General features: G+C 36.0%; 2 protein-coding genes across 5 annotated transcripts in view; one reads left to right on the forward strand and one right to left on the reverse strand.

Annotated features, from left to right (window-relative positions):
• The window catches only part of LOC139982716 (serine/threonine-protein kinase Nek1-like), a 29,151-nt gene extending 18,115 nt beyond the window's left edge, over nt 1-11,036 (forward strand). The window contains exons 3-12 of one of the 2 annotated variants that reach the window (XM_071995792.1): nt 82-150; nt 1,680-1,740; nt 3,185-3,212; nt 3,819-3,882; nt 4,894-4,962; nt 6,143-6,211; nt 7,198-7,266; nt 7,900-7,968; nt 8,606-8,674; nt 9,628-11,036. In XM_071995792.1, the coding sequence (XP_071851893.1) occupies nt 82-150; nt 1,680-1,740; nt 3,185-3,212; nt 3,819-3,882; nt 4,894-4,962; nt 6,143-6,211; nt 7,198-7,266; nt 7,900-7,968; nt 8,606-8,674; nt 9,628-9,640 (580 nt within the window). In that variant the 3' untranslated portion in view covers nt 9,641-11,036. Of the gene's footprint in view, nt 1-81; nt 151-1,679; nt 1,741-3,184; nt 3,213-3,818; nt 3,883-4,893; nt 4,963-6,142; nt 6,212-7,197; nt 7,267-7,899; nt 7,969-8,605; nt 8,675-9,627 lie in introns of those variants that run through there. The other variant, XM_071995791.1, reaches the window with a different exon arrangement.
• LOC139982710 (uncharacterized) overlaps nt 1-26,095 on the reverse strand; it is a 239,831-nt gene that overhangs the window by 81,483 nt on the left and 132,253 nt on the right. The window contains exon 17 of one of the 3 annotated variants that reach the window (XR_011798299.1): nt 11,594-11,914. The exons of 1 other annotated variant lie outside the window; for it this stretch is intronic. Coding sequence is in view for 1 of the 2 variants with exons in the window: in XM_071995777.1 (XP_071851878.1) it covers nt 12,761-12,781 (21 nt within the window). In the remaining variant the exon portion in view is untranslated. Of the gene's footprint in view, nt 1-11,593; nt 11,915-12,754; nt 12,782-26,095 lie in introns of those variants that run through there. One more of the 3 variants, XM_071995777.1, reaches the window with a different exon arrangement.

The raw sequence follows: 26,095 nt of genomic DNA on the forward strand, positions 1-26,095 counted from the left end.
GTATCGTTATGCAACGATCAGTGAGAACATTTGTACGCAATCATGGAAAATGATAATATATTGTACTTTATATATTACTAGACATCTTCATCATCGGAGTCAAGCTATGGTGCTTATGGTCCGAAGTATGTGGTACAGAGGGCACCAAAGGTATTGATGTAATGTAAATGAAGTATATATATATATATATATATATATATATATATATATATATATATATATATATAAATGTATATAAGTACCACTTCCATCCATTGCGGTAGTGAGAGCGTTGGAAAAGTACAGACATCAAACAGGATTGGCAAACAGGTGGATTATGCTTTTTCTTAGTTCTCAGCGTTGGTTGTGGTCACTGAGTTCTTTAAATTTCCTGCTTATTTCTACAAAAAACAAATAATAAGTACAGCCCTATCCGTCCAAGATAATTTGTGGTTTTTGGTATGGCTATTTCATCCGAGTTAATAGCGGTCGCTATATCTCTAGTTTGGCAAAAATATTGAAATAATTGCGGATAAGAATCAGTGAATCACTGTAAAACTCAACACTAGTTTTCGTGGAACTAGTTCTTTTCTGTAGTACCTAGGGCTGAACGCACAGTTGTGTGCAAGAGTAAATTGTTTGACATTCAGCACGTAGTCTTCGTCACGACGAGAATTCTATAGTTCTATTGTTTACTATAGTTTATTCAATTCTTGTTGAAACTACGGTGTTCCATAGGTTTTAGTCATTCATGAATTGGAACAAATCAGAATAGTTTGCAAGGATTCGTATGGTGGCTCTTCTTGGCCAATGTTACAGTTTTATTTGCCTTTAAGTTTGTTTGCGGATTCCTGTACAAGGGAAGGACTCTTTTTGTAGAATTTATAGATTGCGAGCCTGTGGGTGAGGCCTTAGGGGAGTCCATCCCTTTTGAGTGTTCAATACGAAACGATACGGACGTTTGCATAGACCATTTATTTTCAAAACATTGCAATATTTCCATACTTTCCAAATATTTTAATGTTTGGAAAATGATCAAGTTTCAGCGATTAAATTTCACACATCTCATTATTTACACACAAAACCAATATTATAATCGACATCATCTTTAGAGGTTTACGATGGATGAATTTTACTTTTAAAATATTGCAAGATCTAGTTACATGCTAGCTACATATATTGGTACACAATGTGTCACCACTCTGTTCATTAATTTTTAAACCAGGTAGTCGTGTATAATTTATGTCTTAAGCAACATTTGAAACTAAGTAGTGTACACTAGGGCAAATTAATTGCGTTATTTTATGTGACTCAATTAAAAACTCAATTAAAACAAACGGTTAACCTAACCGCAGAATCAAGCTTAGAAGCAATATAATTTAGTAGCTAAAATAGGGGCTACATATAGAGCTCCCCTGTTCAGATATATTGCTGAAGATCGCATTTTATCGAAAATAAATGTAAACTGTTTTGGTCGCTCAAATCTATCAAAACGATTTTTCGGCGGGAGGGGGTGGGGGGTATAATTGCATGAGTTTTGGTGTTTCAAACGCCTGTTGCAAACTGTAATTAAGAAGAAAAACCTTCTTGTATAAGGTTAGTTGAAGTGCAAGGACAAAACAGATCTGCACGGATTGCATTTGTGAAAGAGGTAACCTCGGTCGTTTGAAAATAACATTCGTCGCTACTTTTCCTTGCAGATCTTTCTTGGAGGACATCCATTTCTCGGCGGAGGAGCTTTTGCAGGAAATTATATACCAGGTAAATATTTATTGATGCATAAGCACGTAATGAGTTTGTATGCAAGAACATATATGCAAGAACAAGAACATATTTTTTGAATGAACACTAGTATGTAATACAGTGTCCGCATGTTGTACGCTTTTAATATGAACAGAGACAGATAGAAAGATGAAGGTTTGGGTATTTCGCGGGCACTCAGAATATAACTAGAGCAATAATGCATAATTTTGGTGATGATGTATCCTACACAGATTGCCGGTCAAAGTAAGGGAACATAGATAAGAAAACGCGTGTAGCAAGTTGGTAAAAGAAGAGACATGTGCATGGTTAAACTGTCAGCGAGAACGCAAATAGTGTAACTGATGCTAGCATACGAAATTATAGATATGAAGATCAAATTGTCGAACATGTTTAGTAACTCATCTATTTGAAATATCATCAGTACTTACCCAAATCAAATGATACCCATTACGTTCTAAACAAAACGATCCAAGTTTTGAATAGCCAGGTTGTATTTGATACCTTGTTTGCAGCAAATTGACCATCAAATGTTGCAGTTTTTACAGGATTTTGACTTTTTTTGAGGTATACTTGATAGATACGATGATGGATAAGAAAAAGCCCCATTGATTTTGTCATTATATATTGTCAAATCAATGGGCGTAGGACAACTCGTGTTTTTCCTCCTCCGTGTTTTTTCGTTGGTGTAGAGACATCAGATGCCGCATATGAGACTTCCATAATATTAGAGCTCGATGTTGACTAAATCCTCATGTTCGTATTCTGTATAATTGTTCTTGATCTCTGAATCAAAGCTAGTTTTACGACTGTGAGAAGAGCTCGAAAGCATGCGAATGCTCCAAGGGAATTAGCTTCCGAACAGACATCTGTTGCATTGACTCCAGGTTATATTTGTGCAGTCTCGGCGCACGAGCACATGTTTGAGAAAACACGAGTGAAGTTGCTTAGAACAGTTGATGTTAAACTTCTGACACATGTTCTAACACATTTCGTCTTCTTTTGTCATAACTACCAAACGGAAATTATATCAATTCTATCGTGAGCAGTACATAGAAACAATATGTTACACATGTGGCTTACATGTTGACGGTACTAAAACTCTCAGCACCACATATAGTATAGATTAGCGTTATGTTTTCAGTTTCGCGGTTAGCTCCATTTCAAAAGCAGCCTTTCTCCCCACCCTCCCTCCCTCCCCACCTCGAAAAAACAGGTTTGGGATCCGCAGAGTTATGAGCCAACCAAAGACGGTAATTTTCTGCATCCGCTGCTACCGTGATTACTAAATTAGTGTTGGCCAAAATAATTAAAGAATATTTAATTTAAATTACTTTATTTCACATTTAACATAGTGAAATTAGTTTTAACAAGATCACGTGATCTTCTGACAATTGTGCCTTAACCTTAACAACCTTTTTTTTTTTTTTTTTGGCAATTTCAGCATTTCAACACCCTGTCGTCTATCAGCCGTAAGTTAATACCATTATAACATTGTAGTATATTTTGCTCACATAACATGAAAGAAACGACCTGAAGCTACATTTAGCCGTTAGTAGTACCCAGTCTTGTATCTAAGCATTTCGTTCGTTGAAGAAATAAAACTTTAAGTTCGGACATCGGGTTATAAAGTCATGTATACAGTCATGATATATAATGGAAGGTGAATGATATTGTCCTGTACGATATGATTACAAATGTCTTGAACATAAATAAAGCCATACCAATACATGGTAATTTATTTACTCTTTCCAAATATTCATGAATATAATGTATTTAATCGTCAGCCGAAACACATCAATAATACTAAATGACTTTTTAACGATATCCTGCTAAATTCCAATACAAGGGCATATTTTTATATTTTGTTTATATTTTATAATTGTCATCCTTTTAATGAGGATATCCCTGCTCGGTGCAGAAACACTGCTTTTCATTTAGTATATATATATATATATATATATATATATATATATATATATATATATATATATATATATATATATATATATATATATATATATATATATATATATATATATATGGTAACTTATCACACTAGCTTGAATTTCTAACAGAAACATACCAATACTTGATGATACACGGTCGCAGGTTTTTATGCAACGGAATTCGACTTCGCGCGTAAGTGTATTATATATAATACCATGTCGAATGTATTATTTTTATATCTCATGTTATGGATTCCTACTCATGATGTCTCACAATTCTACGAGGATGAATGATATTAGATAATTAGCAAAGCAAGATACATAATTTCTTAATGCAACTGTAAATAACGTAAGTGACATCGATGCAGATGAAAGGTTTGATTTAATAACAAATTGTTGCCAATTGATGATAAGAGAAAAGTCACTCGAATTTGTTTTGTTTTTTACTGGAGAAAAATATCCATTTCCTGATCAAATAAAATATTTAATATAAGATTTTACTATAGAATGCTAATTATGTGCCAACCAGATTTACCCTCGGGAGTCTGTACTCGTACTTACAATGTAACATATAGACTTATACTAGTACTCGAATTGGTGGGTTTGTACACGTAATTGTATGTCGTAATCTATAACAGTTTATTATAGTGGAAGAATAGATACTCGTACTAACCCTTACAGCCGTGTACTCTTAGTATAACTGTTGTTGTACTCATACCGAATAGGATTCCATGTCTACTTGTGTTGCTGATACTGTACTCGTACATCAAGTATGGGACCTACATATTGCGTTATTATAATGTGAAAGCGTATTACTAGTGTTATCAAGCGAAAGTATGGTCTGTGGGCAAGGATTGTCCGAAGGCAGACAATGTGTTATACGTAATGTGAAGAAAATATTCCATAGTTTAAGAAACTAGGTCCACTCTCAGTATCGCTAGAAATGCTTAATTTTAGTCAGAAATACTCTTCGTTACTCGAGGTGATAGTATGTTATGTTATCATTCCCTATGTCCTTCTAATAGTATAAACTTATCGAATCATATTTGATGAAAGTATTTATCAATGTTTAATAATAAAGGAGTGTATTTTACCTCTTTTTTGTATCGTTATTCAAAGATCAGTGAGAACATTTAATAGAAAATCTGAATCATACGCAATCAATACGGATCATAATGAAATTTTGTACTTTATACATTACTAGACATCTTCATCATCTGGCGCAAGCTATGGCACTTATGGTCCGAAGTATGCGTCACAGAGGTCCCCAAGGGTAATGATGTAATGTAAATGAAGTATATAAGTATATATATATATATATATATATATATATATATATATATATATATATATATATATATATATATATATATACATATATATATATATATATATATATATATACATATATATATATATATATATATATATATATATATATATATATATATATATATATATATATATATATATATAGCTTTTCTTTCTGTGTATATTTATATTTGATGAACACAAACTAAGTAAACTATGTAAATTAAATGTAAATGAAGTATATATATATATATATATATATATATATATATATATATATATATATATATATATATATATACACAAGAATTGAATAAGAATTTATACGCCTTAACACACCAGTAAAATCACTGTGGTCGAGTGGTACGGGCTTAGGTTCGTGACACGAAGATCCGGGGTTCGATTCCTACCTTCGCCTGATGAGTCCCAAAAGGACGAAGAAACCGGTCGTGTAGTGGAATTTTTCTGGTGTGTTCTGGTGTGGTTTTTGGTATGACTATTTCATTCGAGTTAATAGCGGTCGCTATATTTCTAATTTGACAAAATTATAGAAACATAGGCTGATTAGAATCAGTGTATCCTTTGTTGTAAAACTAAACACTAAGTTTCGTGGAACTAGTTCTCCCTATGTAGTTCATCTGGTTGAATTCACAGTTGTATGCACGAGTTAATTGTTTGACTTTTAATGCACAGTCTTCGTGGCAACGATAATTCTATAATTTCTGTAGTTTACTAAAAGTGAACGCGTATTACTAAATTTATCAAGTAATAGTATTGTCTCTGGACCAGGTTTGCACTGAATGCAGACATTGTGGATTACTTTAGGTGAAAAAATACATTCCTTAGTAAAAGTCACTTGTTCCAATCACAGTGTCGCTTGAAATGCTTAATTTTAGCCAGAAAAACTCTTCGTTACTCGAGGTGATGGTATGTAATGTTACCTTTGCCTATATTCTTCTAATAGTTTAAACTTATCGAATCATATTTGATAAAAGTATTTATCAATGTGTAATAATTAAGAGTTTATTTTACCCCTATTTTGTATTGTTATGCAACGATCAGTGAGAACATTTGCAAGAAAATCTGAATTATACGCAATCATGGAAAATAATAATAATATATTGTACTTTATATATTACTAGACATCTTCATCGTCGGCATCAAGCTATGGTACTTATGGTCCGACGTATGTGTCACAGAGGTCACCAAGGGTAATAATGTAATGTAAATGTAGTATAAAAGTATATATATATATATATATATATATATATATATATATATATATATATATATATATATATATATATATATATATATATATATATATTATATATATATATATATATATATATATGAGTACCACTTACATCCACTGCGGTAGTGAGAGCGTTGGAAAAGTACATACATTGCAAAGGGTTAGAGAATCAGGTTGATTATGCTTTTTCTTAGTTCTCAGCGTTGGTTGTAGTCAGTTCTTTCTTGCCTATTTCTTCAAAAATCCAAATAATAAGTGCAGCCCCTTCGTCCAAGATAATATGTGGTATTTGGTATGGCGATTTCATTCGGGTAAATAGCGGTCGCTAAATCTGTAATTTGGCAAAATTATTGAAACATAGGCTGATTAGAATCAGTGTGTCCTTTGCTGTAAAACTAAACACTAAGATTCGTGGAACTAGTTCTCCTTTGTAGTACAAAGGGTTGAATGACAGTTGTATGCACGAGTTAATTGTTTGCCATTCAACACAAAGTCTTTGTGGCAACGATAATTCTATAATTTCTGTAGTTTACTAAAAAGTGAACGCGTATTACTAATTTTATCAAGTAAAAGTATTTTCTCTAGACCAGGATTGCACTGAATGCAGACAATGTGGATTACTTAAGGTGAAAAAATATATTCCTTAGTAAAAGTCACTTGCTCCCATCTCAGTTTCACTTGAAATGCTTAATTTTAGCCAGAAAAACTCTTCGTTACTCGAGGTGATGGTATGTAATGTTACCTTTGCCTATATTCTTCTAATAGTTTAAACTTATCGAATCATATTTGATGAAAGTATTTATCAATGTGTAATAATTAAGAGTTTATTTTACCTCTATTTTGTGTGTTATGCAACGATCAGTGAGAACATTTGCAAGAAAATCTGAATTATACGCAATCATGGAAAATAATAATAATATATTGTACTTTATATATTACTAGACATCTTCATCATCGGCGTCAAGCTATGGTGATCATGGTCCGAAGTATGCGTCACAGAGGTCATCAAGGGTAATGATGTAATGTAAATGTAGTATAAAAGTATATATATATGAGTACCACTTACATCCACTGCGGTAGTGAGAGCGTTGGAAAAGTACATACATTGCAAAGGGTTAGAGAAACAGGTTGATTATGCTTTTTCTTAGTTCTCAGCGTTGGTTGTAGTCAGTTCTTTCTTGCCTATTTCTTCAAAAATCCAAATAATATGTGCAACCCCTTCGTCAAGATAATATGCGGTTGTTAGTATGGCGATTTCATTCGGGTAAATAGCGGTCGCTAAATCTGTAATTTGGCAAAATGATTGAAACATAGGCTGATTAGAATCAGTGTGTCCTTTGCTGTAAAACTAACCATTAAGGTTCGTGGAACTAGTTCTCCTTTGTAGTACATAGGGCTGAATGACAGTTGTATGCACGAGTTAATTGTTTGCCATTCAACACATAGTCTTTGTGGCAACGATAATTCTATAATTTCTGTAGTTTACTAAAAAGTTATCGCGAATTACTAATTTTATCAAGTAAAAGTATTGTCTCTGGACCATCCATTGTTATGCAACGATCAGTGAGAACATTTGGAAAAAAATCTGAATTATACGCAATCATGGAAAATAATAATAATATATTGTACTTTATATATTACTAGACATCTTCATCATCGGCGTCAAGCTATGGTACTCATGGTCCGAAGTATGCGTCACAGAGGTCATCAAGGGTAATGATGTAATGTAAATGTAGTATAAAAGTATATATATATATGAGTATCACTTACATCCACTGCGGTAGTGAGAGCGTTGGAAAAGTATATACATTGCAAAGGGTTAGAGAAACAGGTTGATTATGCTTTTTCTTAGTTCTCAGCGTTGGTTGTAGTCAGTTCTTTCTTGCCTATTTCTTCAAAAACCCAAATAGTAAGTGCAGCCCCTTCGTCCAAGATAATATGTGGTATTTGGTATGGCGATTTCATTCGGGTAAATAGCGGTCGCTTAATCTGTAATTTGGCAAAATCATTGAAACATAGGCTGATTAGAATCAGTGTATCCTTTGCTGTAAAACTAAACACTAAGTTTCGTGGAACTAGTTCTCCCGATGTAGTCCATAGGGCTGAATGCACAGTTGTATGCACGAGTTAACTGTTTGACATTCAACACATAGTCTTTGTGGCAACGATAATTCTATAATTTCTGTAGTTTACTAAAAAGTTATCGCGTATTACTAATTTATCAAGTAAAAGTATTGTCTCTGGACCATCCATTGTTATGCAACGATCAGTGAGAACATTTGGAAAAAAATCTGAATTATACGCAATCATGGAAAATAATAATAATATATTGTACTTTATATATTACTAGACATCTTCATCATCGGCGTCAAGCTATGGTGCTCATGGTCCGAAGTATGTGTAACAGAGATCACCAAGGGTAATGATGTAATATAAATAAGGTGTATATATATATATATATATATATATATATATATATATATATATATATATATATATATATATATATAGTGAAATTAGTTTTAAGAAGATCACTTGATAGCTATACCATTGTGCATTTTCCTTTTCTACCTTTCTTTTTGGTTGTGCCATAAAAGAATTAGATCATTTGATACCATTTTGACATCGTACCACATTTTGCTCACATATAATGAGAGAAATGATTTGAAGCTTCGTTTAGCCGTTTAACTGTAGTATCCAGTCTATTATCTTAACCTTTCGTTCTTTGAAGAAATACAAGTTTTAGTTCGGACATCGGGTTAAAAAGTAATGTAAATGATATGTAATGGAAGGTGAATGATATTGTCCTGTACGATATGATTACAAATATCTTCAACATAAATAAAGCTATTCTAATACATGGTAATATATTTATTTATTTATTTATTTTCCAAATATTCCTAAATACAATGTATTTAATCGTCAGCCGTAACACGTTATCGTTAAATAGGTAAAACACTAAATGACTTTTTAACGATATTATGAGCTGATAATACATGTTTAACTTTTCAGCTGCAATCCAATTCAAGGGCATATTGACCTAGAACGTTGTGTTTAAAGCATATTAGAAATATTTATGAATGAACAACGTGCATACAACTAATTTGAAACTCATTCCGACTGAAAACATTTATGAACAAATGACGAGAAGTTTAAAGTGGGTCCCCCGCTACTTAACGATAAAAGGAAGGATTTAAGTGTTTGTCTCCGATTGATTGTAATCCTCTTTCGGTTTAATGAGTTTGCCGAAATTTGTTTTTTATATTTATCGATAGGAATATCAAACGGCTGCAATAAAGTTGTTATTTCATTCTTAAGGAAGGAGTAATAATGTTTTGTGACTTATAGTTCTTCCTCTTGTTTGTCAAACAGGCCGATAGCATGAAGAGGATGGAGACCACCAGGATAGTTCTAAGATAAATGGGCACACATCAAACAATATAGTAGATATAGTATCATTAATGTAAGCTACAATACTAGTATGCAAAGAAGGGACCACGACTTATTTTAGGGTCGTCAACAGTTTCAAAGGCGAAAATTTCTTATATTCGTCGTCAAAAAGGGGAAAAAATCCCGAATATTAATTTCCACAAAAGTTGCAAAATATTACAACATTAAGCAACTTCAATCACATTAACGGTCCAAAAAAAGGGGCGGTACGTCCTTTTATTACACCAATTAATTTTGCTTCAACATGCTAAAAGATCGGCGAGATGATAAAGATGAAACTTTGTGTCACCAAGAAAAATCATTTTGAATAACATGGACACTACAGGATACACGAATGAAGATAAAAGACAAATCCGAAGAAGTTTTTATCAGTAACGAGATCATGATTAACGTTTTAAGTATAATTAAGGTACATTATAATCTAAATAAAACTAAACAGAGCCACTCAATACAGCAATAAGTCTGAAACAAGTGAAAGTTGTAAAAGCTTTTCATAAACTAGATAAATCCTTTATTCTGACTATTGGTTAGACATCTTATTGTTATTTAAAGCTACAGGGGATTCCATTAAACACGTTATGTTAACTAAGTATGTTAACTTTCCTTTGGTATAGTTGGTTAGTCGTCCCACTGTTATTTTATAAGCTACAGGCAATCCCATTAAACACTTTTTTGTTAAGTATCTTAACTTTTCTTTCGTCCCTAATTTGGTTAGTCATCTAACAGCTATTGTATAAGCTGCAGACGTCTCCATGAAAGTACTTTTATGGCTGAAAAAAAATAATATGTCGTACTACATTGACTGAAATAGGGATGCCTCTAGCATAATCATCTTTATTGTTTTGAGTTAGCATGTTAGTGGAATTATCAGTTAATTAAAAGAAGTATCGCATTTTTGTTGAAAGTTACGAATTGAAACAGTTCGTGAAACCATCCGATTTACGACAAGACCAATGTTCTACTCCGATTTTAAAATGCAGTTAAAAAGTTATAATTTGTTAGTCAAGCAAATCTCTTATCCAACAAATAGTCTTATTTTCCCCGTAAAACTTTGATTTACACAAGGATGCTTCACAATGGTTCACAATGGAATATCCCCATGCATATCAGGTAACTTGAGCCTGAAACGAATTATGCACTGGTACACAAGCAATGTATCTATTAACATTTGGGTGAAACATTTCTTTCTTATTACGAAAATTTACATGATAAAGTATATGTCGTTAGAGTCTTTAACCTACAACATACTTCATTTTTATTTCTTTTTCATTTAAGTTTTACTTAGTTTGTGTTCATCAAATATAAATATACACAGAAAGAAAAGCTATATATATATATATATATATATATATATATATATATATATATATATATATATATATATATATATATATATATATATATATATATATATATATATATATATACACGTGTTTCTTATAGAATACTGTAATAGAGCTAAAATATAATCGCAATTCTTTGATAATCTTTAACTATTTCAGCCAATTTTTACTCCACTCATATTATGATCCCATTGGATCCTCTGCTGGTTATAAGAAAAGGAGTTTATGAAGAAATACAGTAAAATCACGTCGATGGTTCCACATGTAAGGCTTGTGTGGACCCTTTTATCAGGTACAAGCACGTCATATGTCATCATGATCTCGGGGGACCGTAAGTCATCGAGCGTTCAACTTTGTAATTGAACATCGGGCTCCTTCTCTGATCTATACTACGGAAACAGGATTAAGGTCTCGAGGTCAGATCCTGAGTACGATACCTTTCGCACTAGGAACTGGATCTCCAGAGGAGTATCAGATCCCTCGTTCGAGTTCTCGTGCGAAAACACAGTATATTACATCTTGTAACATCTACCTTGTAATATACGTCGCACGAGCCTGATAAGAACCTTTTCAGTGCACTCATGCACATTACTGTCATAACTACTTTACTTTCTTCAGTTGGATTTTCACACACGACCTATTGTATTTTCAAATTGTATTAATGTAGGCTTTCTTAACTTACTGTCTTAATAAACGAACCACATTTAAAGACATATGTAACTTTTAAATATTTCAATAAAGTTAAATGAAATTTCAACTCCACAATACGATCTTTAGATATGTTTTCTTATAGTTTAATAGGTTCTTATGCCATCGGTTTGCGTCTATCCTCGTAAGAATCAGACCATCGGCAGTTCGTTCAATGTTTTTCTTAACGTTAGACATGACTAACGGAATGAAGTCATCACATGACAGTTCAAGATATTGTCCTTAATCAAAGCTTGTTTAAATGTGGGGTCTTATCATTCATGTTGTCATCTGCAGAATAAGAGAGAATCAAATAAAAACTATTAAAGCAAAATATTTAATCTAAAGGATCCGAGAGAAATGGAGTAAAATATATATGTATTTTTGCTTTTTAAGTTAGAGCAAAGGTGGTTAAGATGTGACCTGTGGGTAAAATGTCGGCAGCCCGTTAAGGTTTCAAAGTCCTATCAGTTTTGCCCGTGGAACTATATAGTTACAAAAATGATTAAACAGGTGTATTTAGGTGATGGTGTGAATATAAGCTACTTGTGGCATAATGTTTTCAACTCATGTGATAGACAATGGGCATACAACAGTGTATTATCCTTTGTGTGATGTAGTACATATTCTCCACAGCATTAACTTTACCATGCGGATTGAGCACATTTCGCAGCCATACGTAACATATATTATTCCCATCACCACGCAGGCGGTATATACACAGAGAAATATACCCCCATCCCGCTCCTTCTCGAAGTTGCTTCTAACAAGATGAATTTTATTACATGAAAAACATATTGTAGACACTATGCCAAGTAATTGTCCTTCACTGACTTAAAACATACTTTTTGAGCCGAGTTTCAGACTTTTATATTAGATCTTTCCAAAGCTTTATACAGTGTTTATTAGCAACATGATACGTTAGGAAACATATAGTTTAATCATGAGTATCAAATCTGCATATTCTATTCGATTTTTATTCTTTTTTAATAAACAGTGAAATGGAAAATTTTGAGAGTTTTACCTTAGGTGCCGTATCGCGTAGACTAATGGTGAAAAAGAAAATACCAGAACATTGACCAATATAAGTGGAATAAGAAACAATTATTATAATTAATCATGAGAACATTTTACAAAACTTAATCGTAACTGATTTTATAGCACCCATTTAAAAGTACGGGATCCAAATCCTTGAAATTAGAATGATTGGATATGACTAAGTACACACGGCAGAATTGTCACTTACTTGCGATCATGGTTACCATTCAGAAAAGTGTGCGTGTGTTCACCCCTAATCTCCCCAAGCCCCTACATCCCAATCTTTTAACATTACCTAACGTTTTAGTCGTTGCCATGTAGAACATCATGAACTGGTAACTGGAATACTGGGGACCATTATCACTCACAACCTTACATGGAATTCCTTGTTCAGCAAAAATTTTCTTCAAGGCTGAAATGACAGTGTTGCTTGTGACCTGATCTGAAAGTTGTTGTAGGATTGGATACTTGCTATAGTAGTCTACCACGATCAGCCATTGCTTGCCTTTCTATTCGAACAGATCCGTGGCAACTGTGCTCCATGGTTTTGTAGGAATCTCGTGCGGTAGAAGTGGTTCCGCTGGTTGAGCTGGTTGCTGTTGTTGGCATGCTGGGCATGACTGGACCATTCTTTCAATATCTTTGTTAATGCTGTTCCAATAGACACACTCTCTGGCCAATAACTTGGTTTTCTGTTGCCCCAAATGGCTTGTGTGCAGCTTTTGCAAGATACCTGCTTGCATCTGCTTGGGTATGACAACTTGAAACCCTTTGAGAATTACTCCATTACAAACTGTGAGTTCATCTCTGTAGCTCCAAAATTGTCGTAAGTCAGGTTGTACCTCCTTGATTGAGTCTGGCCACCCTGTGATGATTACTTCCACCAGGGCACTTAATACAGTGTCTTGCTTTGTCTGTTGTTTCAGCTCATCTTGCTTCTTTGATGAAAACTGGATAAAATCAACCCTCAAGTCTAGGTCGATGGCCTGCTTGTTACAAATACTTGGCAGACGCGAGAGGATGTCTGCCAAAAGGTTGTCTTGTCCCGGGCGGTGCTTGATACTGAAGTTGTAGCCTTGTAAACGTATTAGCATCCTCTGCAATCTGGGAGGTGCTGCAGTCAGTGGTTTGTCCATTATCATCAATAGTGGCTTGTGATCTGTTATTACTGTGAAGCTTTTGCCATACAAGTATGTGCGGAAGCGTTCTACACCAAAGACGATTGCTAACAGCTCTCGTTCGATGCAGGAATAACGTTGTTCTGTAGATGACAAAGCCTTGCTTGCAAATGCGATTGGTTGTAGTTTTTCCTCCTGGTCATGTTGAAGAAGGGCTGCTCCTAGTCCTTGTAGACTTGCATCACATTGAACGTACACTGGCGATGATGTATCAAAGTACTGGAGAAGTGATGACTCAGAAATTTCTTGCTTGAGCTTCTCCAGTGCTACTTGATGGTGTGGCTTCCAAATAAATTCTGCATCTTTGCGTAAAAGATCACGTAAAACAGCTGCCTTGGAGCTGTAATCATGTATGAAGTGTGACAAGTAGGTCATGAGACCTAGGAAATGCTGTAATTCCAACTTGTTCCGTGGCGTTTGCATTGTTCTGAGGTCAGCAACCTTCTTGGGATCTGGTTTCATGCCCTCTCTGGAGTATCGTTTTCCAAAGAAATCAACACTTGTCTGCTTGATAGCGCACTTGCTTGAATTGAGTGTGAGGCCTTGTTGTGCAGCTGTGTTCATGAAGTTCATAAGATTCTGATCATGTTCCTCTGATGTTCGACCAAAAATAACAATGTCATCTGCTATACAGACTGCCCCTTCACAGCCTTCTAGAATCCGATCCATCTCCAACTGGAAAATGTCTTGACTAACAATTAGTCCAAAGGGTAGTCGACAGAAGGTATATCTTCCAAATGGTGTAGTGACATTGACATTCACATGACTTTCAATAACCTTAACTCAAGCAGCCTTGAATGCACTCTCACTCAATCTTAAGTTACTGCATGCTCCAGCGACCAAGCTCAATAGAAAGCTCTGGAACTCTGTGTGAAAGTTCCTGGTACAACACTGTTGTGTAACAACAGTATCATTGACTATCAGAGACTACATCAAAAAAGTGTTATAACCACAGCTCTGTTCTACAGTACTAACCTCAATTGAAGATTGTGACACGACCTCAATCTTCAACATGGTGGCAACGGTTAAAAAAAAATTCTTCAAAGCCAATAGGATTTCCAGTACCAGGTCAATTTTACATTTAATGGAGTGTATATATATATTTTTTCTGCATCAATTGTGAAATTCTAACCAAGTGGAACCAGTGTGCACTTCTGTCAGCGAGTGTGAGCAAAGAGTCTGTTTTACTAGTCTATCAGGACTTTGGGGTTTGTTTTGGATCTTTACCTTTTTTCAAAAATAATTTAAACATGACTGACAAAATGATCCCCGTTATGGACTGGCACGCGCCAAACCTTGCAGAAGCATTCCGAATGTTCCTTCAAAGGACTCTTTTGTATTTCAAAGTGAAACATACTCCCAAAGAGGATCAAGTGCCAACTATTTTGCTATCTGTAGGTGAAGAAGGCCTGCGGCGATACAATTGTTGGAAACTTAGCAGCACAGAACAGGGTGACGTCGACACAATTTTGAACAAATTTGAAGAGCAATTAGAACCACAAGAAAACTTCAGAGTATGCCGCCTTAAACTATCAAAGACCATGCAGCGCCCAGATGAAAAACTGGATGATTTTGTTAATAGATGCCGTCAAATTGCTGCAAAATGTGAGTTCACCAACAAAGAGCTGGAAGAACGCTTACTTGAACAAATTATAGCCAGCACACCTGTTCAAGATTATCAAAAGGAACTTCTAACAACAAAAAAAGATTACACACTAAATGAAGCTCTGCAGCTTGGAAGAACATACGAGGCATCCCAAGCTCACATGCAGGCACTGAATGCTCTGTGTCATGACACAGGCACAGTTGGAATTGCTGCAATGAGAGAAAATACAAAGGGAACATGCAAAAATTGTGGAGGCCAACACAAGTTTGGGAAACAACATTGTCCGGCTTCGAATGTAGTGTGCCACTTATGTAAGAAACTAGGACATTATGCAAGGGTCTGTTTAACCACAAAGTTCAAACAAATGAAAGACAGGAACCAGACAACACAGTCCAGTTACCTCGGTGACAACGATAGGAGACAAGTTCATAATCTTGAGAAATCACCAGAATCTCATCAAGATGCAAATTTTTTTTCACAGCTCAGTTTTGATGTTATTGATGCTGACCAGCGCAAGGAAGCTATTGCCCGCCTACAGATCAAGTTGAGTAACAGACCAGGCATCCACAACTTAAAGGCAAACGTAGATACTGGAGCACAAGCAAACACGCTTCCATTTCGGACATTTAGAAACATGTTTCCGGAACAACTAAATGAACATGGTGTTCCACAGTCCCTATCAGACTCTGGTACAGTGCTGTCAGCATACAATGGAACTGAGATCAAGCAGTATGGTACTGTTGTGATCCCATGCAAGTACAACGACACCCCATGGAACGATACACAATTTTATGTTGTACAGTCAGATGGCCCTGTGATATTGGGAATTCAAACATCTGTCCAGCTGGGTCTTGTATCTCTACACTGTATCGTGAACAACCAATCACCCATCAATGACGTCGAAACGTTAGTGCTGCTATTTCCACAGCAATTTGACAGGATTGGTGAACTCCATAATACACATCATTTAGTAGTAGACCCAAATTTTCGAAGTCATGTTGATGCTCCTAGGTAAACACCAATTGCCCTGAAAGGAAATATCAAATCAGAACTAGATAAGATGGAAGAACAAGGTGTCATCAAAAAAATCACCGAACCTACAGAGTGGGTGAGTTCCATTACATATGTCACCAAGAAAGATGGAAGTCTTCGAATATGTCTTGATCCACGCAGGCTGAATAAGGCTCTCATAAGACCACATTATAGGCAGCAAACAGTAGAAGAATTGAACCTTAAGTTTCACAACATGAAGTTTTTTTCGAAACTAGATGGAAAATGTGGCTACTGGTCAGTGAAATTGGATGAAGAGAGTCAGAAATTGACCACTTTTCAAACACCATTTGGAAGATATACCTTCTGTCGACTACCCTTTGGACTAATTGTTAGTCAAGACATTTTCCAGTTGGAGATGGATCGGATTCTAGAAGGCTGTGAAGGTGCAGTCTGTATAGCAGATGACATTGTTATTTTTGGTCGAACATCAGAGGAACATGATCAGAATCTTATGAACTTCATGAACACAGCTGCACAACAAGGCCTCACACTCAATTCAAGCAAGTGCGCTATCAAGCAGACAAGTGTTGATTTCTTTGGAAACCGGTACTCCAGAGAGGGCATGAAACCAGATCCCAAGAAGGTTGCTGACCTCAGAACAATGCAAACGCCACGGAACAAGTTGGAATTACAGCATTTCCTAGGTCTCATGACCTACTTGTCACACTTGATACATGATTTCAGCTCCAAGGCAGCTGTTTTACGTGATCTTTTACGCAAAGATGCAGAATTTATTTGGGAGCCACACCATCAAGTAGCATTGGAGAAGCTCAAGCAAGAAATTTCTGAGTCATCACTTCTCCAGTACTTTGATACATCATCGCCAGTGTACGTTCAATGTGATGCAAGTCTACAAGGACTAGGAGCAGCCCTTCTTCAACATGACCAGGAAGAAAAACTACAACCAATCGCATTTGCAAGCAAGGCTTTATCATCTACAGAACAACGTTATTCCTGCATCGAACGAGAGCTGTTAGCAATCGTCTTTGGTGAAGAACGCTTCCACACATACTTGTATAGCAGAAGCTTCACAGTAATAACAGATCACAAGCCACTATTGATGATAATGGACAAACCACTGACTGCAGCACCTCCCAGATTACAGAGGATGCTAATACGTTTACAAGGCTACAACTTCAGTATCAAGCACCGCCCGGGACAAGACAACCTTTTGGCAGACAGCCTCTCGCGTCTGCCAAGTATTTGTAACAAGCAGGCCATCGACCTAGACTTGAGGGTTGATTTTATCCAGTTTTCATCAAAGAAGCAAGATGAGCTGAAACAACAGACAAAGCAAGACACTGTATAAAGTGCCCTGGTGGAAGTAATCATCACAGGGTGGCCAGACTCAATCAAGGAGGTACAACCTGACTTACGACAATTTTGGAGCTACAGAGATGAACTCACAGTTTGTGATGGAGTAATTCTCAAAGGGTTTCAAGTTGTCATACCCAAGCAGATGCAAGCAGGTATCTTGCAAAAGCTGCACACAAGCCATTTGGGGCAACAGAAAACCAAGTTATTGGCCAGAGAGTGTGTCTATTGGAACAGCATTAACAAAGATATTGAAAGAATGGTCCAGTCATGCCCAGCATGCCAACAACAGCAACCAGCTCAACCAGCGGAACCACTTCTACCGCACGAGATTCCTACAAAACCATGGAGCACAGTTGCCACGGATCTGTTCGAATAGAAAGGCAAGCAATGGCTGATCGTGGTAGACTACTATAGCAAGTATCCAATCCTACAACAACTTTTAGATCAGGTCACAAGCAACACTGTCATTTCAGCCTTGAAGAAAATTTTTGCTGAACAAGGAATTCCATGTAAGGTTGTGAGTGATAATGGTCCCCAGTATTCCAGTTACCAGTTCATGATGTTCGCAGAATCATGGGGTTTTACTCATGTGACAACATCCCCTAGGAGACCTCAAGGCAATGGGTTTGTAGAGAGACAAATCAGAACAATAAAAAGTATCATGAAAAAGGCATCAGACATCCAGCTAGCTTTGCTTCATTGGAGAACCACACCTATATCTGAAAGCTTACCCAGCCCTGCAGAAATCTTGATGTGCCGCCAGCTGAGAAATACACTTCCCAGCAAGTCACCCAATAACAACGTAGCTGCAGACCATATATACAACCAGCTACAGCAGAGACAGAATGTTCAGAACTGAAGTACTATTTTGACCAACATGCCAGAAGATCAGAACTGCCTACACTATCCAATGGGCAGAAGTCCAGAATTTTGGATCCAGGCACAAGATTGTGGAAGCCTGCTACAGTTGTTGCCAGAGCTGGAGGTGAACGATCCTACGCTCTCCAGAGCCCAGAGGGGAGATTGCTGAGGCGTAATCGGCAGCATATCAGACCTGACCTTAGCGAGGCAGAGCAAGTCACAGAAAATAGTGAAGACATCCCTAGCAAGGCAGATAATACCGACACAGATACACTGACTACAACTGGTGTAGATGTACCACAATTTATTCCCAACATCACACCTCAACAAGAGAGCAGCCCTCGTCAGCCTCCAGCCATGCGACCAAAGCGTAACATTCGAAAGCCAAGGAGGCTTGGAGATTATGTGATGTAGTGGCGCATTTCATATCCATGTACATAGGATTTTACCTTTTCGTTTCGTTATGTGAGGAAAAGACCAAGGAAATGAGAAAAAGATTGTTTTATAAGAAAAAGAAGAAAGGACAAGCAACAGTATAGACAGCAAGGCAGACAAAAATACAAAACAAAAAACAGAAAACAAAAAAATATTGTTTTTGTTTAATTCCCAAGACAATTCGTTAGTGAAGCATAAATTTTGATTTAGCATTTTTTTTTTGAACCTGTGCGAATTAGCTGATGTGGAAAGCTCTCACGGAATCCTTATAGAAGTATTTTAACATTTGTAAATATGTGTAGCACGATTGACAGAATCAAGCACCGCTGATTGACTTGGAACGTTTGGCAAAGTTTTGTTCGATCTTTTGTTTTGTTTTCTTGTGGAAAAGGGAGATGTAGTGACATTGACATTCACATGACTTTCAATAACCTTAACTCAAGCAGCATTAAATGCACTCTCACTCAATCTTACGTGACTGCATGCTCCAGCGACCAAGCTCAATAGAAAGCCCTAGAACTCTGTGTGAAAGTTCCTGGTACAACACTGTTGTGTAACAACAGTATCATTGACTATCAGAGACTACATCAAGTAAGTGTTATAACCACAGCTCTGTTCTACAGTACTAACCTCAATTGAAGATTGTGACACAACCTCAATCTTCAACAGCCATAGGACCAATCTTAGCTAAGACCTGATAATTGAGTCTATAAATGCATTAACGTTACTGTAGAGAGATAAGCATCAACGACCCCATGCAAATACTCTTTCCATATGAATCATGGATTCGCTTCTGTATGTTACTGACATTCAGTCCGGCAGCCAAGGGTGGTAACCCTAAAATATCTGATATATTTTTTTGTCTCTGCTGATTATTACTCTTTTGTGTGTGTAAAATGAGATTTGGGGTGGTGTGGACCAATCACCTTTGAGCATTTTTAAATATTCAAAATGGCGTCCAAGATGGCTGCCGCGAAGTTCTAGAATAACAAATTTCACATAATTCAAATATGTTTGCCATAAAGCAAAACTATTTTGGCCAAAATATATGTTCTTGGGTGAAATGAAATGAATAAAAAGTAACTGGTAACTATCTATACGCTTTCCAATAAGCCAGTGAAAGGCGGTAAATTTGACACAAAAACATCCATTGAAGTATGAGTAACACTCTTTGTATTTCTTAAGTTTATAAAATTGGCCACATTAAACTCAATCAAAACTATAAATAAGATTTTATGTTGCCATAGTAACCACTTTTTAATAGCTTCCACAACGACCGCTTTGATGTCCTAACTAAACATAACCATAACATATCACACGATTAACAACAACGAAAGACACACAAATGGTCATATTTGGAAAACAGTCTATATAAAGCTGCCAGAGGAGCCAAGATGTATTCACTATATCACAGCACTGTTCAGGGTAGATTTTTAGTATAAACGTGAAGGCATTTCAGTTTAGAGTAGTGTCATTATATTACAGTTCTGACACTTTATGTGTCTTTTGGTAATTGCTGATGGGTACTTATGTGTATTTTTTGAAGCCCATGGGTCTACAGTTGAAAGACATCTAATCAATTTCGTCATCGTCGTCTGCCTGTTGATCCTACTTTGTTCTTTCATAGAAACATACCTGCCAACCCTGGCATGCACAGAATACTGAACATGCAAGGTTTGCACTGTTGCAAACACATATTTGTGTTTTGCAGGGCATCTCGCTACTGCATAAACATTTAAAGATATAGTAAAATGACACTTGATATATTCACAATATCACTCGATAAAAGTTGCTTACTCCAACTAATACACTAATTCATTGAAAAAAAAAACAACTTCACGTCAATAAAACAAGCATTTTTTGCCAAATTTAGACCAATGTTTACGATGACCTACTTTCTGCCGAAGTTGCGCTCCAATGTAGGTCAAGCTTTTGTTCGCTCTGATGACATAGAAAGGTGAACGATTCAGACGACTGGCAAAATATCTTTATACTGTAGTATATAACCTACACACATCTTCACATGACACATTATACATAAGTTTGTAAATATCACCAAATCAAGTCGGAATGTCGTCAAATGACAAAAAATCAACAACAAAACAACAAAAAATCTTCCTTTTTTCCAAACCCCTAACGTACCGTGGGGGTTTCCTCTGGCTATTTGGTTTCTCTGTCATGAAACTGGTTTACTGTAAACCGTTACCGCTAGGCTTTATACGCTAGCCTATAGCTTTTCAAGTTCCCTTTACAAATATTATGCATTGTAACTGTAAGGCTAGGATGATAAACAGTGATGGGTCACATTCAGAACGGTAACTAAGTAATGTTTCTACGCAATGTCAGCAAATTTATATCAATAATCATGATCGTATTATTTTCGTAACATTATGTGCAAATATCACCAATGGGTTTTGCTATACATTGGTTGCAGTCTAGGCTGGCCTACTTTCTAGTGCATAGGATGTATAGCATAGCCACACATATTTCATTTTCGAGGAGAATGAGGACAGCTTATGCTGTTCATAACATAATGTCAGCAATATTTTTGTACTAAACACAGCAATTTGTGTCCCCAATAGTTTTTTCTTGAGTCTGATAGGCCCTACCCTATGCATGGTAATATAATCAATTGAACCCACTCACTGGTGAATCTTGTGAAGATTTCAAATAAATCTGAAATATAAAAATTGAAATAGAGTACTATAATGTCATTGGCTAGTATACTGATTTCAACTATTTTTATCATTCTTATCTAGGTGCACCTATTAAAACTGTCAGATCATGCCATCTGGGAGGGAATGTGACTGTTGTTCAGAGGTTCCACAGGTCCTGGAAAAACGAGACGATGCAAGGACACTGTATCACCAAGCCCAACCCTACCGGTGCATTACAGAACATCCAGGATTTCAATCCGTTTGTCTTGATGTTCATGTTCCCCAAACTGCTTGGTCTCAGTACAAGCAGCAGTACGATGAACCGTATGAGGGCCCTCAACATAAAATGTTTCGGCACATCTCTTACTGGCAGTTTGCAAGATGGATATGGGGTTTCCTTGGTCGTCACCTGAGAATCGTTCTACCATCCTGTGCTGTTTCAGCGATTCGTGCTACCTTTCCGCCACCGGGAGATGAGGATGACTATGTTTATGTAGGATTCCTAGCATAGGATACAGTATGCATAGGCTTCATCCATTCCTGCCATTGATACTTTTTAAGAAAAGTGGCCCAAGAAGGAACCTGGGCACGAAACTGAAACGAACGGCGGCAGCTGTCACAGCAACATTGTCAACTGACTAACCTCTCGGCCCCAGTCCCCCTACATCATGACCAGTGGACTGTGATCAGGTCAGGGTGTAGCAATGTAATTTCCTTTACATCAGAAACTATGTACAGATACTACAAATGATCTTAGGCAGAAGCATTCCTTCCATTGATTCCTTATTTTTTTCCCCTTTGGTCAAACATTCCAAGAGGGCTCATTATAACAAATGGTTAAGGACAGTCAGAATATATATGATTATGTTCCACGGGTATTAAAGTAGGATTCAGAGTTTGAAGTCTCAAACACTGTGTTTTATTCTATCAGGGCATTTTATTGCAGATGATTCATTTCTCTGTTAGTAACTACTTCTATTTCCACTACCTCATGCAAACTATATTTTCACTAACAAGCGAGTAATTGCCTGAAGAAACATGAAGGGTTGACAGGTTTTCTTTGGTGGTGTTTTCGTATCTAAATTTCCACCCAAGATTTCCAGTAGCCTCCTTGATAGCGTTTCAATTGAGCCAATAAGCAGGAAGCCAAAATTCCACAACATTTAAACATTTGCTTGGTACAAACACCAGAGGGCACAACATGTGTAGTAATTCTCTGCAATAAAGTAGAAAAAAGTTGTTACAGATTATGTAATAGCCTAGGTAGTGTGTTTGCAAGAACTAAAAACTGTTGATATCCCTTTCTATATAATTCACCATGCAATTATGTGCCATTAACGTAAGTTCATTCATTACAGGGACCAGTCTTAGCTGTCTCTTCTCAAAGCTGTCTTTTCTCTTCCCTCCTCTAGTTCACATACTTATTGTTTGCAATCCAAGTGGCAAGAAACCTTGTTTGTTAAAAGAAAAAAGGCATGAGGGACCACAGTGAGGTATTCATTTAATCGGATGGGAAACCATGTTTTTAGCACGGTCAATACAGCATGCCGTCTTGTCATCGTACTTTGTGTGTCACAGAACTGTTCAATACAGATGTAACAAGTGTACTTCAAGCTGACTTCTTCATTGTAATCATTCGCGTATAACACATGAAGGTTGCCTTTCTTACTTCATTAGTATCCCAACTTGGTTGTGTAAGGACTGGAGTGACTAGATGATCTATAGCTTAATGAAATGGTTTGATCTGCATACAACAATTTTTTGACAGAAAGGTCAGTCTTGACTTCTGGAAAGATAACATAGTTTCTGCGAACCTACTACCTACCACGCAGTGTGTGTCGCATAAAGAAGTAGTGTGACCCCTTCTCAGGTCCAGAAATAAAGAAGAACAGATTTCAAAGTTTCTTTGTTTCCTTGTATATTTGAAAGTTGTTGTTTTATTTGCTACAGTATTTGAAATTACTACTTCTTCAAGACAACTTAGCATTAAAGTAAAAATGAATTGGTAAAAGTTTCAGTGTGTGACTTGTTGACCTCTTATGACTTTTGACCTGTACCATGCACACACTGAGCGTTGTTTTATTCACTGCATATGACAAGCATATAAAGTTAAAAAATTCAACTTGCTGATTTGACCTGAAAATAAAATTTTCTCATGCTTATACATCACACTTTAAAGGAATGAAGTACAATGGTTTCTGTTTGAAAATGACTTTGAACCATCATACTGCTTTAGGCACTTATTAGCAAAGAAACACTACAATGCTCAAAGTTTCACGTAAACAGTTTCTTTTAAACAATGTAACACATTTTTCACTTAAAGTTTGCAAAAAAGGACCATATCACTTTCAGATCTGGAAGGCTAATTAGCTCATTCCAATTTTCCATTGAATCAAACATTTCACTATTTCAGTATACACCCTAAACTCCTTAATCTACAGTTAGACTTACACATTGAACAGTAATGCAGCTTACCTATTACAGTACTTGATTCTGACAACTAATTTGTTCAATTTCTCTATTTGTCTTTCTAATTGTTTGAATTATCATTAAAGGTAAGCTGTATTGGCCCAAAATATGCTAGATATTCAGATATGGTCACCTTTGGTCAAAATTCCTAAACTGTTTTTATTACCCACAGCGTGTAGGAAATTTACCTTACTGGGACATTCAGTCATATAGTGTGTTCATGTAAAATGTTTGAAAAAAATTTGGAAATTAAAGACCTAGAGGAACGAAATTTTTGAAATCTTCTAGCAACCATAGTATGCTATAATTTGGGGCTAATATACAGAGTACCTTTAGTGGCAGCATACATGTGTGTTGCAGTCACCAAGGCTACGTACTCTTCTCCTTAAACGTATCATTAATACATTTGAGCTTTGTAGTTTTAAATGAAGACTACTGCTAGCTACTGCCTAGTTTAAAAATAATTTATAAGCAATAGAACATGGTATATAACAAAAGCTTATCTTGCAAAATAAAAACTTAAGGAAAGGTAATCCTTAGTGGTCACTTATGATTTTATGACCTTATGAACTTTATGAGACTTGAATTAAGCATACCTGTGACTGGAGGAAAGTATCACTTGCTTACTGTATGCTGCACATGTCATATTTCTGTACCTCAAATGACCTTTGTCCCAACAAAGCAATAGAAACCCAGAACTCACTATTGGAATAGATCATGAGATATTCAATTTTCAGACTTACTTCTAACTGAGTGAAAACAATATGGATCCTCCACTTACCAATGGCTATACCTACACTCCAAGTGTGAAGTTAAACCAACTTGCACTTCTCGATATATGGTGTTTATGAGGTTTTCAGGCTTGACCTCAGGCTCTATTTACCTATTTACCTCGGCAAGGAATCAAAAACGAGTAAAATGTTCTGCAATTGCTTTTTCTTTACTTGGCCTCTCAAACGTAGAACACAGTGGAGGTGGAACTTTGACATCTGGAGTTGTATCAACTTTTCCTTTTTCCTTTTCAAGTTCTACCAGTGATGTAACTTGTTCCATGAGCTCATCAACATAAGCTGAAAGAAATATGTTTCCGATATACTCAAATTGAAATTTACACATGTGGGGTGTGTGTATGGAGAGGGAAATACATTTGATGTGACATTAGATGACCTTTGAGCTGAGCTAGAAAATAATTGAAGGTTTAATTGTTTTGATAAAGTTCCATCTCTTTCTCATCAAAGACTCTTACTAAAATGAACCAAATTATTATTAGGTTCAAGTTTGGCGATACCAATTTTATAATAGAATATTTTGAGTCCTCAGATTGGAGACTATTGGTTGCTTTTAGTAGTAAAATTTTTTGTTTGCTCATCATGTATCCAAATTAAAAAGTAAACGGTTCAAGGCATAGACTACATTTGCAATCAGGTGACTAAGTTTTGACCTACAGCAGAAATAATCTTCTATCAAAGTAATAATATTTCAAAGGGCACATGTCCACCAATATGACCTTTGGCTTTGATTTAACCTTTGAACGCATGATCATTCACTTCATGATCAGTTACTTATATATATGGCCAAATTTTGATAGTAGGGGAGATTCTTACTATATCTGTAGCTTTTGGTGCACAGTTTGCAGTACTTTTCACTAAATTGGTAATTGGTTATAAGTAACTTTAGGCTAAATTGACGTTTGGTTTCACACACTGACAGTAGGGAGGCTAGTGTACGTTATTGATCAAGTAAGTT

Source organism: Apostichopus japonicus, chromosome 16 (assembly GCF_037975245.1).
Source record: "Apostichopus japonicus isolate 1M-3 chromosome 16, ASM3797524v1, whole genome shotgun sequence".
NCBI classification, from domain to species: Eukaryota; Metazoa; Echinodermata; class Holothuroidea; order Aspidochirotida; family Stichopodidae; genus Apostichopus; species Apostichopus japonicus.